At 33.4% G+C, this 19,737-nt stretch overlaps 4 protein-coding genes across 4 annotated transcripts; 1 reads left to right on the top strand and 3 right to left on the bottom strand.

Moving 5' to 3' along the window:
• Positions 1-2,392: 2,392 nt before the first annotated feature.
• LOC113402399 (transmembrane protein 258) lies at positions 2,393-2,812 on the bottom strand. The gene is made up of 2 exons (XM_026642638.2): positions 2,807-2,812; positions 2,393-2,727 (listed from the first exon to the last, which is right to left on the bottom strand). The coding sequence occupies exons 1-2, from the start codon at positions 2,810-2,812 to the stop codon at positions 2,488-2,490; spliced, it is 246 nt and encodes an 81-aa protein (XP_026498423.2). The 3' UTR covers positions 2,393-2,487.
• Positions 2,813-3,130: 318 nt separating this feature from the next.
• LOC113402397 (uncharacterized) lies at positions 3,131-7,573 on the top strand. Its single transcript, XM_026642635.2, has 3 exons — positions 3,131-4,403; positions 5,016-5,255; positions 5,484-7,573. The coding sequence occupies exons 1-3, from the start codon at positions 3,161-3,163 to the stop codon at positions 7,505-7,507; spliced, it is 3,507 nt and encodes a 1,168-aa protein (XP_026498420.2). The 5' UTR covers positions 3,131-3,160; the 3' UTR covers positions 7,508-7,573.
• A 1,278-nt stretch (positions 7,574-8,851) lies between these two features.
• LOC113402398 (uncharacterized protein) lies at positions 8,852-10,024 on the bottom strand. The gene is made up of 2 exons (XM_026642636.2): positions 9,759-10,024; positions 8,852-9,230 (listed from the first exon to the last, which is right to left on the bottom strand). Exons 1-2 carry the CDS (start codon positions 9,985-9,987, stop codon positions 8,875-8,877), a joined length of 585 nt encoding a protein of 194 aa, XP_026498421.1. The 5' UTR covers positions 9,988-10,024; the 3' UTR covers positions 8,852-8,874.
• A 3,835-nt stretch (positions 10,025-13,859) lies between these two features.
• On the bottom strand, positions 13,860-19,503 carry LOC113402466 (zinc finger protein 675-like). Its single transcript, XM_026642732.2, has 7 exons — positions 18,917-19,503; positions 18,403-18,527; positions 17,415-17,547; positions 16,912-17,076; positions 16,609-16,767; positions 15,535-16,228; positions 13,860-14,905 (listed from the first exon to the last, which is right to left on the bottom strand). Coding segments are annotated over exons 1-7 (1,596 nt in total). The 5' UTR covers positions 19,236-19,503; the 3' UTR covers positions 13,860-14,904.
• Positions 19,504-19,737: the final 234 nt, after the last annotated feature.

Here is a 19,737-nt window from a genome sequence, read left to right as displayed (position 1 = left end):
TTTTGAGGTATTTCCTGATAATTTCTACGCATTTGTGAAATAATTGCTACAAAAGCAGCCTAACGGGGCAACGTAAATTAATAAAGCATATAATTCAACATGAGATTATATTAGGGACTCCCTTCGGGATGTTTTTAACAAAGTAGGAATACTCAATGTTGCGTCACAATATATTTACAATATTATGTATATTCACAGTATTATTTATGATAATAACATGACTTTGTATTTTTAAATGTTGAAAAAGAGTAACTACTGAATTTCTTGCCGGTTCTTCTCGGTAGAATCTGCATTCCGAACCGGTGGTATCTTTACTTAATATAATTCTGTAAAATAACGATTCCGGTTGAATCGTGCTTGTAAAAGTCCACTTGAACAAACTATATTTTATTTTGGTTTTTTTTCAAGCGTGTCCATAAACTCAAAATTGTCCTACTGTGGCAAAACAGGCAATCAATGAAAATTAATTCCAAAATAGAGCCTTGATAACAGAACATTCCGAGACCGAAACTATAAAACATAAGAGCAACATCAACATACAACATTAACAGCTTGTAAATTTCCCTCTGCTGTTCTCCCTTTGAGGAGAAGGTTTGGAGCATATTCCACCACGCTACTCCAATGCAGGTTGTTGGATACACATGTGGCAGAATTTCGTTGAAATTAGACACACGCAGATTTCCTCACGATGTTTTCCTTCACCGCCGAGCACGAGATGAATTATAAACACATGAAGATTCAGTTGTCCTTGCCTGGGTTTGAACCCGCAATCATCGATTAAGATGCACGCGTTCTAACCACTGGACCATCTCAGCTGTTAAGATAAAAATAATAAGAAGGAAATTAATTATTTTATAATAAATTTAGTAAATAAAGTAATATCCTGTACATTTCGGATTAGAAGAATTCCTTAGTGAAATCTTTAAAGCTTACTCTACTTCGAGTTGGCGGACACACATGTAACAGATTTTCCTTCTACTCATGTAGGTTTGATCACGATGTTTTCATTTACTACCGAGTCGGTACGAGATGATTCATAAAAATAAATAAATCGTTTGAAAATGGGAATACTTTCAATCAAAAGAGTTGATGCAAATACTTTGTTTAGTCAGTAATTATATCAGGGTGACATCTCTACTCTGACGAGCCTGCACCTGATGCCACAGGGAATCCCAAACTTTCAATGCTTTGGTGAAACCTTATTTGCAATCTTGAACAGATAGATTCAGCTCTGAACTTTATGATCTATGGAAAGTTATAAAGTGACTGATATTAAAATATACTAGTGATTTTCATAGTAATTGTAATAAAACAACTCTCTCACTGAATGGTTTCTATCAATATAAATTAGGATATCAAATAGGGTGGACACAGTGCTTTCTACCATTATTTTAAACATCATTGTAACCTTGTCCTAGACAATATATGCCCAGTATCAAATATCTGGGCTATTCAGAAATATGTTTTATTTTAATTAGTTCTGACTAAATAGCTGGCAGGGATAAGATTACTATTAATAAAAAAGTAAGTATTAAGTGTACTAATCCTATTTCTGTTCTATAATCTTTTTTAAGAAACATTTTTAATTAAATGTATATACATTTAATAATAACTATATACTTCAACTGCCACTAAATTAACTTGCACTTTTTATATATGTAGATTAGAGATGAAACGGATATTCGGTAACTATCCGGCTGAATAAAAAAAACTGGATAAAAGAAACATATTTTTGAGTAATTCTTTAGTTAGTCTTAGTATTACTAAACTTAAATATAACTTAGTTTTAGTTGTTAATTTTTAATCACACAATAGTAAATTAATGTAATACAAAGAAAATGAATGAATTAGTACTAATACTAATTTCTCTGCATTGAGAGGTAGCAGGTGGTAGCGTTTCTCTTCATAAATAAGGCCAGCTTAAGAAAAAAGTCTTTCGCTATACATCCTGCTGCAAGGTGCAGAAAGGTAGATTTTGGCAATCTTTATTAAATTTGGGTATTGTTTGGCATTAGCTGCCCACAAAGAATAAGAGTCGCAATTGCGATCGGCTAAGTTTCGCCGGATATCCAGCGGCCATATACCCGGCTATCCGGCCACATGGTCACATTGATGTGATTTGTTTAAATGTTACATAGTGTTATATAATTTTCTACATAAAGTTCAATTTAAGAAAAAAAACGTTTCATGCCCTTTCGTCTTAGTTGAATACACAATTCAAATTTGTGATACCGATTGACAATTTAACAAACTTAGAAACATTATATATTTTTTGTGTAAATCATTATTAACAGATATTAAATTTTTAAATTATTTTAATAAAACAAAAGTCCTTAAACTCTAACCCTATTAAAATAAACTAAATAATAGTTTTACGAATTAAAATGGTACATTTTTTTTTATAATTTCATTTATTATTCTTATAGCATACAAAATTTGTTTATCATTAATTAAAAGGAATGGTACATTAAATACTTAATTACTTTGTCACACGTATATGCCTACCCATAACAATAAAAAGAGAATACCAAAGCCTGAGAACAAGGCGGCTACTAATGACAACAGGAGTTCCTTGAACAAGTCTCTTGACGACTTCGTGCTTGTGACTTCGTAGACAAAGAACCACGCCGTAAAGAATATTCCGATACCAAGAAGTAGCATAGTTAGATGTGGGAACACCGCCGGATTGATAGGCGAGGCGTATCGCACCATTGATTCAATTTCCAACTAAAAAATTAAAATATAATGACAAAATTGGTTATTAAATTGTTTAAGAACATTTTAAAAACAACTTATATACACTTACACTCATTTTATAACAATTAAATTAAGAATTATCACAAAAGGAATATTAGGTACACCGGCCAATAACCAAGTAAAAATTTGGTAAACGTCACAACAGATATGTCACTTGTCAATTGGTCGATGCTTAGCCCATGTGTTTTTTAATAAGATACGTATAGTTTATGCTCCAAAACAAGCCATATTTATAAGAAGTTTATATAAATATCTCATTTAATAAAAATTAGACCAATTTTTGTTTTATTTTTTCAATTGTATTGTAAAATGCTGCGAACCATGAACAATATAAACAATAAACAACATTTTGACAAGTTAATAGTTAATAGCACTCAATGTCAAATGCATAGTTAAATTGTTGATGCATGTACAGTTGTTTATTTTTTATAAAAGAAATCATGTAGAGATAATAAAATTATCCATTGCAATCAAAGCCATGTCTTCCCAATGTTACATAATGAACGTAAACAGGATAATGACCCAAAATGTATCAGGAAACGATGAAATAAAACCATCTTTATCAAAAGAAAAGGTAATGTCTTATGAGGAGAAATCAGTTGGGTCAACAGCTTTTTTTAAATGCGAAGCTTGTCCATATATGGCTCTCGCTGAGGACGATATAAAGTTTCATTTATTTACTGTTCACCCAGACTTGGCTAAACGAAATGGGCTCGCAGACAATATTCAAATACATTGTCCAGGCTGTACTAGTGTATTTGACGCAGAAGAAACTCTCCGAAACCATTTACGTAATCACCATAAAATGGGAATTAAAGACGTTAAAAAGATGGTTAAAAGTCTGGTTCAAATAGCTCTTAAAAATGCTAAACTAAAGAAAGAAATTAACAAAAATGAAACAACTAACCAACCACAACCGGAAATAGCTGAAGTAAAAATACCTCAAGTTATAGAAATAGTGCCAGACATAGTAAATGCTAACAATGAACAATTACCAAAAGGGGTTGCATTTATATCTGTAGACGAGTTAAATAAGATGAGCACACCCAACTTTGAGAAGGTAGACCCTAAAGAAGTAATACAGGAAGCTAGCATCAACATTGTGTATACAAATGATGTATCGACACAATATGTAAATGTGACAAATACTGGGCCACCAGATAATACACGCAATTTAATACAAATGTCCAGTGTTACTCCGGATCTTATATCTTCAATACAGCCGAGGATTCCCTCTATAGAAAAGAATTTATTGTCACCACAGACACAGAGCGACTCATCAACACAGCAACAAGAGAACGGAAGAGGCTTAATTTCTTACCCACACTCATATAAAAAGTCAAAAACATTAGAAGTAGACTCTGAAAAGAATGGCACTCGATGTTCAGTCTCAAACTGCCATGTTCGTCTTAAAGATGCTAGCAATCTGTCATATCATAGAAAATGCCATCAAAATAATCAATTACAGTGCCCTGAGTGCTCAAAACTGTTTCTTACTGTCCAACAACTTCATACACATCTGTGGAAGATACACACTGTAGACCTGGAGCTGCCTACTTGCAATATATGTGGTTATAAAACATACAAGAGATACAGGCTAGTAAACATACATATGAGATGTCATGACAAATTTAAGGAATATACATGTAAGTCAAAGTCAAAGTCAAAAATCTTTATTCAATATAGAAGTGTTTACACTTGCTTATTGATTGTCAAAAATCTACCACCGGTTCGGAATTTAGCACCTCGGACCTGAGAAGAACCGGTGAAAGAAACTCAGCGGGATATATATATATATATTTTTTTTTTTTTTTTTTCTTCAGAGCCAAAGCCACTAATTTCTATTTACACTTTTTACTCACAAAGGCATGCTCTACACAATCACTTATTATTTTATCATTTATTAAGCCAGACAGACCAATAAGCTAAGCTAGAAATTTGGATATAAAGGCAGATACCCCTATTTATTAAGATTTTTTTTTGTCATTTAAATATGTAAACTTTTTATTTATAACTAGAATTTTGATATTGAGATTAAAAAAATCAAAGTCAAATGTAAGAAAACCCAACAAAAACCAGGACTTCCTGGACAGTTATTTTACCCTGACCTGCACCCAAAAGCCTAACTATGTTTAGCTTTTTCCAGACAACTGGCAACCCTGCATATGGCTAAAACCATTAATATGGGCTAGTTATATTCTATTATCGTATTAATATAATCTCCATATTATGTCTGTTTAATACATTTTCTTCTACAGGTTTAATATGTACTAAAAAGTTTAAGAATTCAAACCAGCTATCGAAACACCGCATGACTCACAAACGGGATGAGACCCGGGCTCAATGCCATATTTGTCAACGTGAGTTCTCGAATGAACGACAACTCCGAAATCACGTGGCCGCTGTTCATGAAAGACTAAAACCCTTTAAATGCTGTAACTGTGATTATACAGCGGCTCGAAAAGAAGAATTAAAATTACACTTACGGTCGCATACTGGTGGGTATCAATCTATGACACGTTCAAATGACGTATATATATTGAGTATTTATATACTATTCATAAAATATAAAAAATATCAAGTCGAAAATTATCAAATCTTAACCGCAGACGATGATTTCGATAGTGGTTTCGCAATTGTCGAAAAACAAATTAACAATTAGATAATAAGCATGTATCCTACACCAAGTTAGCTGGATTATTCTATACTTATTTTGTTACTTTCAGGTGATAAACCATATGCTTGCGATCAATGTAGTTATTGCACAGGTGACCATAACGCATTGCGTCGTCACAAAAAGCAACACTCGAAAGAGAGTACTTACAAATGCAAATACTGTCCCTACACCGCCATACAATCCACAATGTTCGCTTCTCATATGATTTCGAAGCATCCGAATGTAAACTCGGATGATGTTCACTGCTGTCCCTATTGTCCATTTAAATCTGTCAACAAAGACAAATATCTCGTTCATTTAACGACGCATAGAGAAAAGGAAGAGATAAAATTACTAGTCGAAATGACTAAAGGTGTCAAAACCAACAAGCCAAGTTGGACTATTCCAAGTGATCATTCAAATAAACCTAATGAGATACAGACTGTATCCAATGAGCAATCTAAAGATGCAAGCATGAAAACTGTCAATACAATTCCTATCGAAGTATACGATTGTGACAGCCTGCCTGAAACCATGCTTCAAGAGTATCCGAAGAATTACTGCACGACGACGTCGAATGACGTTGAACAAACCACATTTAGTGCAGAGGATTTAAGAGACTTGAGTAAGGACGATAATAATTCCGATTGCCTTATTTCTGAAAGCTTTAATATACAGGAGAGACATCAGTACAGCTCCCAACATGCTCTACAAATGCCCTATGATTCGTCACAGCCTAATTTGCATTTCTTAAATTCAACTGTTTCGATCGATCAAAACTTATTACAGAACAGTAGTGTGAGTTCTCTAACATCCAATCATTCACCTATAAGCAATAGCTTAGGGGGCAATATCATGAGTAATTTCCCCATAAGATTGCCACCAGTACCTATATCTGTCCGTAATAATATCACTTTAAAACCAGTCGATAAAATTTCAATACCTATAACCAAAGTGTCCGGACCAATTATTAATCAGATGCATATTCTTCCTATTCCCTCGTCGAGCCATTCGCCAATCAACATATCTACTGAACTTGACGGAGCGCCAAGGAAGAAGCCTAAAATATCAGTAAAAAGCAATTTAATACTAAAAGGACCAGATCAAGTAAACATGTTTCATTCGCAACAAAAAATGGCATTTAAACGTTTAGAAGATAACGAGAGGTACGGACTCGGAGGTTCAGTAACTTTTAACAATTTAATAACGACTAATTTCATGCAACTGCAACCGGAACCAGCACTGAGCGAATCTCCGAACAATATAATGACGTATCCTCAAAACAACATGATGGGAAACGCCGCAACTACGCCCGTTGATAATGAAATGAACGATAACCCACAGATATTTTCATTCAATCCACAAATGAATGTAAACTCTATGACAATGCTCCCCCCGGCGCAAAAGATTCAAACGAATGACCCGAGTTACATAAAACTAGAAGCGACTATAAAACAAAACACCCAATCGCCTAGTTTAGAAAGAATGTGCAACGCAAATCTCCTAAACAACCAAGGTATTAGCCGAGAATACAAAGCCTCACCTCCTTTGGAAGATATTCACAAAAATATGAATGAAATTAAAAACGAAGTTAAATCTGATGCTTTTTACAACTTGAGCCTTAACAGCACTGCTTCAAATCCACCAATCATCGATCAGTATATGATAGACAATATAATTCCAGAGCAATATCCAGCTCATTTAGACCTATCAACGGTCGTTTTACCAGAAGTATCTGACCAGCAGAACGATGTGATAGAAATAGATGACAATTCTGACGATAATAAACTATTACCTAGATTCGATATGAACTTCTCCCTGGAGTCTCTCTATTTAATGCATAATGATTTCCACTTCGAAAATGAAGTTCCCACAAATAATATGCCTTCTGATGTAGCTGTTAATGAAATAAACAGGATGGTCGCAGAGACGCCCCTAGCCAATGCGAAAGATAACTTAGATGTTGTGTCTGTAGAAATTGAGAATGATGCTCAAAGTTACATTCAAGGGAAAAAGGACCCCATGATGAACACCTCTGTCCGACCGTCGACTAATAAAATAAACGTTAAAAATATTGAACTTATGAAAAATTGAATTTGTTATTTATTTATAAGTATACTCTAATAATTCATATAAAAGACTGTTTATTATTCGTTACAATATATTTGTCTTATTCATATCAATCCCAGATACGATATTTTAGGACTAGTTTATAATTCAAGAGCCGAGATAGCCCAGTGGTTAGAACGCGTGCATCGTAACCTAGAACCTTTTTGGGTTCAAACCTAGGCAAGCAACACTGAATTTTCATGTGCTTAATTTGTGTTTATAATTCATCTCCTGCTCGGCGGTGAAGGAAAACATCGCGAGAAAACCTGCATGTGTCTAATTTCAATTGGGCCACATGTGTATTCCACCAACCCGCATTGGAGTAGCGTGGTGGAATATGCTCCAAACCTTCTCCCCAAAGGAAGAGGAGGCCTTAGCCCAGCAGTGGAAAAATGTACAGGCTGTTAATGTAATATTTAATGTTATAATTCAAGAAGTAAGCAATATTTTAATATTGCTCCTAATTACCCAATTAGTATTTACTAAATATACTACTAGAAAGTAGTATACTTAGTTAGCATCTAACTCATATAAGATTATATGGGTTTGTCGAAGTTTGTTAAATAACAAACTTCGACAATCCCATATAAGTTCTCTTTATGTGTGAGTTTGTTTAAGTTTTTGTAGGAATACACACAACAAGTTGTTGAAAACTTGTCCATGAATGACAAAATTGGTCGCCAATTTTTGTTGAACAATAAAATTTTGGAATTGACAACAGTTTATTCGCTGTTGCTATCATTGACTCCATATTATGAAGAGTAAGTAAGAGAAGAGAAGCTAGCTTACAGCAAAATATTATCTAAAGGTAAAAAAAAAAAACGAATGAAAATGAAAAACTTTAATTCAGGTTACACTTGCTTAATAATCGTCAAATTGTCAAAATCAATCATAGGTTCAGTAAGAAATACTCTATCTTCTCCAAAGAAACTCGTCTAGATTATATTTTTTTCAACAATTGTTATTTACAATCAATATAATATTATATAATTTCCAAAATCAAGATGCCATGATAAGTCGCTACTTTAATAATATTTTTTGGGACATAAAAAATGTTTAACAACTTTCTTGAATTTTATAATAAGGACATTCAAGAAATGTTTTATGATACGACTTACTTACAAAAATGTTTTAACTTATATTATAATATGTTTAAATTGAGAAGCAACATTTAAGTATACAGATGGTATACCCCACAAATATCATCAAATAACCCTAGCATTCTCTACGGTTAAAATTGTGATTTTTTAACCGTGAATTCTGCAAAGCTGAGGTTATTCGCTATTCCATAACGTGAAAGCCTTCACGGCCACATACGAAATAAGAAGATTGAGAGCACAACTTCTTTAATGTCACTTTCTATAATATACTGCAATGTAATCTTTACTGGTTTCGACTTCTTGCGAATCATGTAGGATCCATTCCTCGGAGACATCTCCGAACGGCCTAGGATCCGTGTGAACACCTTTACCGTCCGCGGGTCCGATTATGATAAGTACTTTCCCAACAAATTTATCTAAATATTCTTTAAACGCTGGTCCGTTATTAAAATAACAAAAGAGTAGAGCAATTTGACTACTACTTCCCAATAAAGTAATTATAGCTTCATCTAATTTTTGTGCCGTAAAAATGATAGGTATAAAAGTGGGAGGTGCATATTTACACCGCCACCAAGCGCCATCAACTTCTATCCCGGACACATGGTAACCTAGAAAAATATAAAGAATTGAAAATATATACATCGGTCTGTCTGTTACGCTTTCATGGCTAAGACACTGAACTGAATTTGCTGAAATTTGCTATGAATCAAAATTGAACATAGGCTAGTTTTTTATACCTTACACCCACGACCATCCCCTAACATGCGGGCGAAAACGAGTAAGTCTATAAATGCGTTTTCGTGAAGATAAACACTTGACAGCTATAGCCAGTTAGTAGATCATCACACTGTACTAGTTGGCCTAACTGAATTTTGGCCACGAGAAGTGCACTCTTCATTTCCCACTCTTACAACTCAATACGACCGAACATCGTTTAAGCTCCGATGGCTTCACGTGCTTCCTTAAAGAAGGGTGAAACATCACAAAACTCTAACACAATTGTAAATGGCACCACTAGACCGACTCGTTTTCAATCATTACAGATCGTTTATATTTGTGCTATAGTCTTAAATATTATACTAACTATCAAAAATCACTACATATACTCAAATTCATAACAGTGAATTGAAACATACCTGTAGCTTCTGTGATCATCCATTCAAGAAGGCCACTACCGCATCCAATACTGAGGATCGTTTCGCAATTCAATTGTACCATACAATTCGCGATAAATTCGAAATTTTCTTCTGTTGGAAAGACCCATAGCACTTTATTCCTTTGTGGATGACTCCTGTAGTTGGCAACGATTGTTTTCCAGTCACCCTGCTTATACAAACTGGTAACAGCTTCGACTATATCTTCCATATTTCATAAAATGTGAGACTTTTAAACTGTTTAACGTATAAACTCCTTTATAAGTTTTTTAAGATTTGAAAACGCTATGCCACGTAATGTATTTTTCAACTTTTAACACAAATCAGATAGTAATATCTTTCTCAAATATACTGGCACTTGTTGCCGAGTAACATTGACAATGAACGTGCGTGTAACGTGTAACCCTTTACGTAACTTCAAGACAAGTGATTGATTCTTCATACATATGTTTGCAGAGTCGTAGTAGGCGTGTTTTTTTTTAAATTAATAGCATTAACTTCGTAGCCAACCAATCTTTTTTTTTATGTTAAAGTAGGCAAACGAGCAGGAGGCTCACCTGATGGAAAGTGATTACCACCGCCCATGGACATCTGCAACACCGGGGGGCTTACAGGTGCGTTGCCGGCCACTTTCCAAACCTACTTATTACATATAAATTTATAATTTTATGTAATATAAGAACTTAATAATAACTTATTAGCCGTTCAGAAGCAATGTAAAAGTGTAATTGTAAAAAAAAGTATATCTTGTATTTTTATCTTCTATCCACGCAATAAAATTGGATTGTCTGTTTGTAATATTAAAATAACCGTTTTTAATAAATGCATACATATGTATGTATACACGGTACATATACCAAAATAACATTTTTTTTTTCAATATTTGTCTGTCGGTCTGTCTATTGGTTCCGGCTAATCTCTGGAACGGCTGGACCCATTTTGAGTAACTTAGGCTACAACAAAAACTTTATTGTTAAATTCAAACGCGGACGAAATCGCGGGCACATCTAGTTATAAATATAATTTCAAGCTTTTAAAAGAAATGCAATCCGTCATGCCCTTTACAGAAAATGTTTCCTGTAAAAAAACTTCAGTAAATTATAACTTCGTTAAATTAATAAGTGAAATAGTAAATCTATAACCAAAATTCGTCCCTGTGCACATCGTATGGAGTGACTAGAAAAACTGGCGAACGCCCAATTGTTACGTTCACTATGACGATTGGTTATACCTCTTAAATTATTACAAGATATTGACATCACAGGTGCCGTGTGGTCCGGCTAGCATACAGCCAAACTATTTAACCGGCACTCAAACTGTCTGGTGGCGGCCACCTATGAACGAATCCAACAAAAAACCATTTCCAATCAAGAATAAGGAATTAGGTAGACTAGAAAATTTGTCACAACTGTTTTCTTGCAGTATAAATTACTGCAGCGATCTATCTAAATGGAATAAGGTCAGAATAATGATACTATGACGTCATTCCTCGTTATTATTGATATTTCTAATACTTAATCTTAAAAATAAACTTATTAATTTTCTCAAAAATTATTTATTTGTATAAAATTCTTGCGTACAGTTTCTTTACAAATATTTTCTGTATAAATTGAATACTACACAAAAACAATAATAACAAAATAAAAGTCACTGGTTAGTTTATAATTAGTTTTATCTTTTAACTGATTGTAAATGCAATGTCAAATACATATTATTAAGAAAACTTGTGTGATGTAAAAATAGAATAACACTTCCGTATATGATCATCGCTTAGTAAGTAGGTCTTATATAAAAACTATTGTTTGAGATCATTGTATAGTAGAGATCGAGATCAGTCGACGATATGCACTAGGAGCTATTGCACATTACAGATCCCTTAAAAAACGGACAATCAGAACACCAAAGGTCGAAAAGGCGTAAAAATGAAAAGTGAAGCTAATAAGTCACAGTGTCAAGAATAACAACGCTAAGTAAACCTCTCTCACTTTATACTGCCTACCTACTTAAAACTGATATATGTGCCAAACATATATTTTAAAATAAAAATAATATTGGGATGTTTTTATGATAAACTCTGAAAGAGGGAACTTAGTAATGACACGTTAAGATACAACTTATTGCTTATTTAAATGATAGATGCACAACTAATTAGACACACAATATCTAGACGTGTATGACTGCCATTAACATTACTCGTTAAATATGTTATCACAATCATAATCAACAACTATTTTTAATCATGATTAAACTTCAAGCGAAAAAATAACATGCAATGTGCTATAGCTGCATGTTTGTTTGTAAGATAACTCATTTTAAAATTTATCACAATTTTTTGGCAGACCAAAGCCCATTTTATCAAAAAATCACATTATTTAATAATACAATATTATTTCAATTGCAGTCTTAAAATCATTGCCAATATATAAAAATTACTAATACACTATGGTAACATCGTATTGGTAAAGTTTTTCAACATCAGAGATATTTTGAAGTCACAATATTAAGCCCAATATATTTTAAAATTTTCAACTAAAGATTTATCCAGAATTTCGTATCTATTTATAAACATTTTAGAATAATAATTATAATGGAAACAAAACGTTCAATATTGTAACAACATTATACCTCTGAAATAATAGCCAATTTAAACTCACAGTAAATACATAATATCCAAGGTATTTAAAAACATTATTAAAGTTGTGTATTTCAATTGATTTCTTATAATTTCATTGATATAGTTTTCTTTTGAGATCAATTTAATTTCGGTCCTTCGAGCCGGATGAAAAAAAAACATTTAAAAACGTTTCTAAATATCACTCAAATGATAGTAAAGGAATATTTTTACATTATCACTAGTGTGAGCGTCTTTGACGCACTTAATAACTAAGTAAACTTACTGACTTAATCAAGTATCAAAACTTTTTATACCATAATCTAGCTTCAATTCAATGACTTAGAGGCACGTATCGCAATCTCCCTTAGATATTTTTTAACAATTTTAAACAAGAATAAGATAATTATGACCAAAATTGAATATATCTTAATATTATCACTCACAACATTCATTATCCATTCCTTGTTTGTAACAGCAAAAAGGATACGCTTACTTATCTAACACGTCATGTAAAAATATTTTATATATTTCCAAAAAAGCAAACATTTCTTTAGGATAATATTGTTATTTGTAGAAATTCGATATTTTTATCAAGGGAATAGAACACACCTATAAAATTGAGTCAAGCGGAGACTATAGCGACGTGATCAATGGACATTCTTATGATCAAGTCACTATGAAAACTCTATTTCAATTATTTTAATACCGTTTTTTAAGGCAAATTCCCATAGACATTGACGATGCCAAGAAAACCACTTCAAACATTGTCAATATGCCATCAATCATATTTTATGGTAATAATATATGCCAAGACAGATCTTCTCTAGGATGAGTGAGCTACAAGCACAACCTGTCATTACACTGACTAACTGAACCTTCAAACTGGATCACAATAATAAATGTGTCAATGTTTAGCTGTAGATTTAATTATGAATGGAATATAGCCACTAAGGAGCGCCTGCACAGCCACCAACAGAAACAATACATTATGTAAAGGACTTATTAATTCTTGTTTTAAGTGTGTGTTAATCCCTATCTCGATACCTTAAAAAGATACTACGGGTAATTTACTCTACTACATACACATAGAAGAAGCATTGCAGTCGTTTTATATTGTATAAAATACATATTGATGCCAACTTTGCTGTATACAATCCCTAATTTATCATATTGGAAATATAGCTATCTCTTTCTCATTAAAGAACCGACCGATGAAAGAATGCGTTCCCGATGACTGTCAGTCGATCATGAGTGACACACTACATTAAGCTCAACATTATATATATATTATTATTACATATTATTATCGTAAATTCTTCGCCATTTCAAAGTTAAATCTGAGTTCGATCCATAGTGTCAGCGATGCACTCTCTCACAGGCCGGACATTAGCAATTTCATTAGCACGACAAACTCGTTTTAGTATTCGATAGTAGCTTTAGTGTTTTAAACACTGAGCATGCACTTAGGAATTGGATAAATTATTTATATTTCACAAAATCAACACGTCAGCAGTACCTATAAATACATTCTACACATCATATCCAGAGGCATTTTCGTGAATATTGCTTATTATTCGATGTTTCGTAACAACACAAGAATTTGCATGCTCACATATCACATACGTTGCCCAATAAACTCGACAAGTAAAGAAAAAATAACAACTTTGACATTAAATCGATCTTGTATAATCTATGGTCATTATGCATTCTTGAAGAAAAGGCATCGATTGTCGGCGCAGTTGTTGCCAAAATTTCAAGAAAACTTTGGCAGTTAAAATAAAGGAGATATAAGTAGTTATGAGGAATTTTGTCGAATTACAAATAAATACTAAACAAAAACTGTTTGTAGTGTATAATATAACAGAGCTATTAGCAAAACGAATATGCAAATGTAAGATTAGTTATCTTTTACTTCTTGAATTAGAAGTGTTAGGTATGGAGTGGTACCGGATTGATAAAATAATATAATAATTAATACTTATTTCACAATTCCAAGACATTGGGATCGGGTTCCGAATAGACTATACGAACTCGACGTAAAGCTCTATACGCATTCTTCGCTGAGCTGCTATCGTGTAAGTCGCTCTTAATTAAGTCACTCAAATGAGCCAACCTTTAAAATTTACATCCAGTTACTGAAACGTTGAACAAAGTAACTAAATGCCGAACGCTCATTGGTCGTTTATAACACCATCCGCTTCTAGCGACCAATAAATCTATCAAACTTCTTAATGTTTCATAAGTATCTAAAATTTCTATGATTGTATTTTCGATGTTATTTCAAACATTTTAAAGATTGCTATTATTATAATATATAATGAATTACATGTTTATATCTTATCCCTGTTTATAACTTATCTTTTCTACGACAAACGACAAAGAAAATGAATGCTTCATTTTCCAGTATAACTTTGATAAAAATATTTATAAATTTTATGTTTCTAAGTTTTAAGATTACAAAACAATACCAGTCCGGATCGCTTCGCTATCCAGTGTCAGCCTTTACATTTCATATCTGTAATTAAACATTATTATTATCGATACGACACAAAAGCAGTATATGATGAAATGGACTAGATACACAATAAGAGAAACAAGAACAACGGGTTTGAGGGAGATAACCTTCCCAAGGTTATCTAAGAGCAACCTGCACAATTCTGCGTATATTAACAGTCTGTACATGTCCCACTGTTGGGCTAAGACCCTTTAAGATTATTTTTTTTAGAAATTACTGCACCATATGTAGATTTGCCTAAGAGTTTTCCTTCACCGATTATTCATATGAAAATTAAATAGTACTTGCTTGGTTCAAAGCACATTCGAATAAGATTCAGATGTTCCAACCATTATTTAGTTTATATTTGGTTTTATTGTTTGAGTAAATTCTTAAGTTGCATTGAAACATTTTAGTCTATGTCTGCTTTTGTATGTTTTTGTGATAGCATGTGGAGAGTTGATTAATTTTTGTGTCCTAAATGTTAGAATTTTTTATTCCATGATAACTATGTACGTATGTATTTTTCAATACTAAACAACTATGGTGTTGTCATGGCTATTCTGCATATCAAATAATATATAATAAAATAGTTCATATCTGTATATGCCCTAGATATATTGTAATGAATAAATGCAGGTCAAACATACTAATTAATATCCTGCTCCATCTTCCTCCTCCAATGCATTTTTGGGTTCTGTATAACCTCAGTCGTATCCTTCTCTATTTTCTCATACAAAATCTTCTTATAAATTTCCATATTTTTTATAGACGGGGCAGTCGTCACGCTGGGCGGTATCAATCCTCTTTGAACGCTGCGGAACTTCTCTTGGTCTATCGGAGGTAGAGGAATTATTGCCTTACGGATCTTGTGTACATACTCGTTCTCCGGACTCATCTTTTCGACTTTCTTATCACCATCCGTGTTCCGCTTCTCCACGATGACGCTCTCGCGCGCATTATTCGCTTCGATGATGGACTTCTTGTCGACCACACTCTCGGAATTATTCATCACCTTCGCGTCCGGCGCGACGGCCACGTCTATGTGCTGGCGAATGACCTCCTGCGGGAGCGGCGGCAGGGGATTGAGGATTTCGAGCCTGATCTTCTCCGTCCGGTCGTAGCAGTGGTCGGGCGACGCGAGGGCGAGGCGGGCGGCGGGCGGGTCGGCGTCGTCGGCGGCGAGCGCGTGGCGGGCGACGCTCTGCAGCGCGCCCAGGTCGCACTCGGCCGCGGCGGACGGCGCGCAGTCGGGGTGCGCGTTGCGGATGTGTCGCTCCAGGTTGTCTTTTCGTCTGAAGCGCCGTTCTTCTGGGCAAGCTTTACATCTGAATGGCTTTGAATCTGATAAAACGTATTTTCATATTAAACTAATAATTCATGATTATGAATATGAAAAAATTAATACTAATTTTCTTGACAAAAAATCAAATTCTATTTAAATTCCAGAAAATGTTCAAAAATCGTAATAATTTTAAATTGAAAATAATATTGCTCTAATTTCCGTTCTAAGCAACATTCGAACTTGTTAGTTAAGATAATCTAATATGTTGTTACTTATTCAAATAAAACATATGAACCTTTTTCATTTTACAAGAAAGTCCTAAAAAACAATTATGTATGTACTTATAATGTTCTTCGATCGAGTTTCGTCCCTTCTTCTTTTCAGGACTGTATAACTGCTACACTCATACATTAAAGATTTCGACGTCGGGCGGACTCACCGGAGTGTATGGCGGCGTGCCTGCGCATGTCCTTGCGCGAGTGGAAGGCTTTCCGGCAGCGCGGACAGGCGTGCGCGCGCAGGCCGGCGCCCCCCGCGCGGCAGCGGTGCTCCCCCGCATCCTCGCGCAGCTCCTCGCCGCACGTGGTGCATCGTTTCTCTGCAAACGATCTCGCATTATTAAATGTGTTGTTCTTTATAGTAATGTGCGATTTCAAAATTTACCTAGAAAAAAATATTTAAAAGTTAATGGAATATATCATATTTATTACCATATCAATAAATATTTACTGAGTACACTCACTGTGCTTATCGACGTGTTTCTTATAGTTGGAGCCGTCTCGGAAGCGCCGGCCGCACGTGGCGCAGACGTAGGGCCGCTCCTGCGTGTGCGTCAACATGTGCTTGCGGAGCGACGAGTGATTGTTGAACGCTTTACTGCATTCATTGCACGGATAGTTCTTTTCTTCTGAAAAAATATAAAATGCAACATACTAGTGTAAGTCTATGTAGAGTTTGAAAGTGTCTATGTGTTTAAAAACTAAAAATTATACTTGAAAATATATTAAATTTAGATGGTGCTGCTGAATGGTGAAATTTAAAGGTATGTACTTAATACTCGATAAAGTAAAACGAAATTAACGAACTCAATTAATAAACTTATAAATGTTAAGTTCAGGTAATATAATAAATGCTTATCCCGAAATATGAAATTTAATAGGAGCGCATATCTGTCATAATCTTCTTTTTTACTTTAATTCTACAAAGTGAGAAGTAAGAACTAGTAACAATAATAATGTCACTTACTGGTGTGTTTAAGTCTATGTCTCTTGAGCTTGGACATCTGATAGAATGCGGCTCCGCAAACCTCGCACGTGTAAGAGCGCTCCTGGTTGTGGACACGCATGTGGTACTTGTAGTGGGAAAGTGATGCAAAACTCTGAAATTCATACATTATTTACTGCTATTAGTCAGTTCCAGTTACGTAGATAGTCACATTGATAAGGTTGACACATAAGTGACGTGGAGACGAGTGCAAAATATTATGAAGAAATACAACTTCAGTTAATTTTAGTGTCGCTTTTTCTCAGAAATTCTAAATCTTTTTTTTTTTGAAGATGATGATTTCCAATTCTGTTCTAAGCCATTTTTTATGATAAAAATCATCTGTGCAATGAAGCATCCAAATCCAATTCCTTCTTCCTATCAGAATAGATTTGAAGGTTGAAAGTGCCAACTAAAAAAAATTTTACCTTATTATGTTAGTACTTTAAATATTTTCTATTATGAAACCAACTGTATAGTCCAAATGGACCAGAATAATGTCCTTTATAATGATTTTTTATTTCTTCCTAAAATTTGTGATAAAGATAACACTTGTATAACTAACTATGAAATCTTTTAATATTTAAAAATCACAGGTACATCAAATTCCATTGGTTCTTATAGCAGATAATTTAGAAGTAATAGGATAAGAATGATATATGTAATATCAAATAGACACCATTTGCTTGTTCTGCAACTATGATTATGATTGTTGTAATATAACTAAAGCTCTGCAGTTTTACATTTGTTGAAAATTAATACTCTGCCGCAGCGGGGTTATAGTAGCATGTTATATAGTTTAACCTTTAACAATAATTTGGTTACTTATATTTATACTTTCTTTAATTCAGTAAATATGTAAGTATACGAACAAAATGCTCCAATTCAGCTTTTTAATATTATTAAATTATTAAATATAAATATTTTTTCTTGTACTTGTTACCTTGTCCCTTGTATCGTTTTTTATTACCTGTTTACACTGCTGACAGTGGTGAGGCTTCTTCTGTCCATTACAAAAGGCGTGATAGCAAACTTGACTTCGAGAGTAGAACTTTTTTTTACAAATTGTACATGTGTAGCACCTTTTACCCCCATCTTTAACAATAAAAAGCATTAAATTATTCTTTATTATAGAATGATTGATAAATAATTTACAAAATATACAAAAAAAATCTAATTTATTTGTGGAAGAGGAAAATTTAATACAGTAGCTACCATGAATCTTACATGTATAAATAAAGTACTAATACAAGTTTACTTAAATTAATGATTTTCGTTTTAATCGAGACTTTTGAAAGTTTAAAAGATATGTTATAGTATTGAAAAATATATTCAGTACCATATTAAGTAACTCGTCAAGCACTTTTTCCCTTTTCTTAAAATATATTTTTCTACCACAATATAATGTTATTCATAATGATGATATTCGATTACAGCTATTTAGTAGATTATCGGATTCTGTATACACTATATGATATACTTACCCATCTCTATTTTGATGTGTGCATATTCCAACTTTTTCATACTTAAATTTTCTAAATCAATCTGGTCTTCTTTATGAATTATTTCAGTTTCTATGGGAACTTCATAAGTCGTACCCAGTTCAGCATCTTTATTTTCATTCTCCAATACTACAGTTTTTGTTTCTTCACTCTCATTTCTCAAACAAGCAAGACAACCCGATTTTTCATGAAGTAAACAGTCCATACACTTAATATGACCACAACTTTCAGTTACTAGCCGATTGTCCGTCTGATTAACAGCCTTTTTATTAAAACAATTAACACAGACTTGAGAATTCATTGTGAAAATACTTATTAATAGGTTAGCGAGGTCTTTTTAATGTTGTATTTTTCACATTACTTACAGTTCAAAAAATTAGGTTTTATCAATAGAAATATTTTATAAACCATTTTGGTTTTAAATCATAATTTAGTTATCAAATGTTTTAAGCAAAATACGATTCAGTTCGAAACTTTAAATATTTAAGGAGTTATGTTATTTTATTATTATGACAGAGAAATATGTACATACTCCAATTATATGCATTAAAAAAAAACTTACAATTGAACAATATCTAAAAAGTTGATATCTTAGAAAAAAATTACATTAGAAATTATAGGATTTTTTATTTTCGATATCTGAATTCTGAACAGAAAATATTGGTGGTATGTATTTGAACGCACCTACGACGCCGACTGACATTTGACAATAAATGCGTTCAATTCTAAGCACTCTAGCTTCCATCTTTGTTTCAGACGCATTCAATATTACATTTATTTTTAATTTCTACTTTATTTATTAC

This window comes from Vanessa tameamea, chromosome 12 (genome assembly GCF_037043105.1).
Source record: "Vanessa tameamea isolate UH-Manoa-2023 chromosome 12, ilVanTame1 primary haplotype, whole genome shotgun sequence".
Taxonomy (NCBI): Eukaryota; Metazoa; Arthropoda; class Insecta; order Lepidoptera; family Nymphalidae; genus Vanessa; species Vanessa tameamea.
Note: the sequence above shows the minus strand (reverse complement) of the source record. Positions and strands in the feature narration are given on the sequence as shown.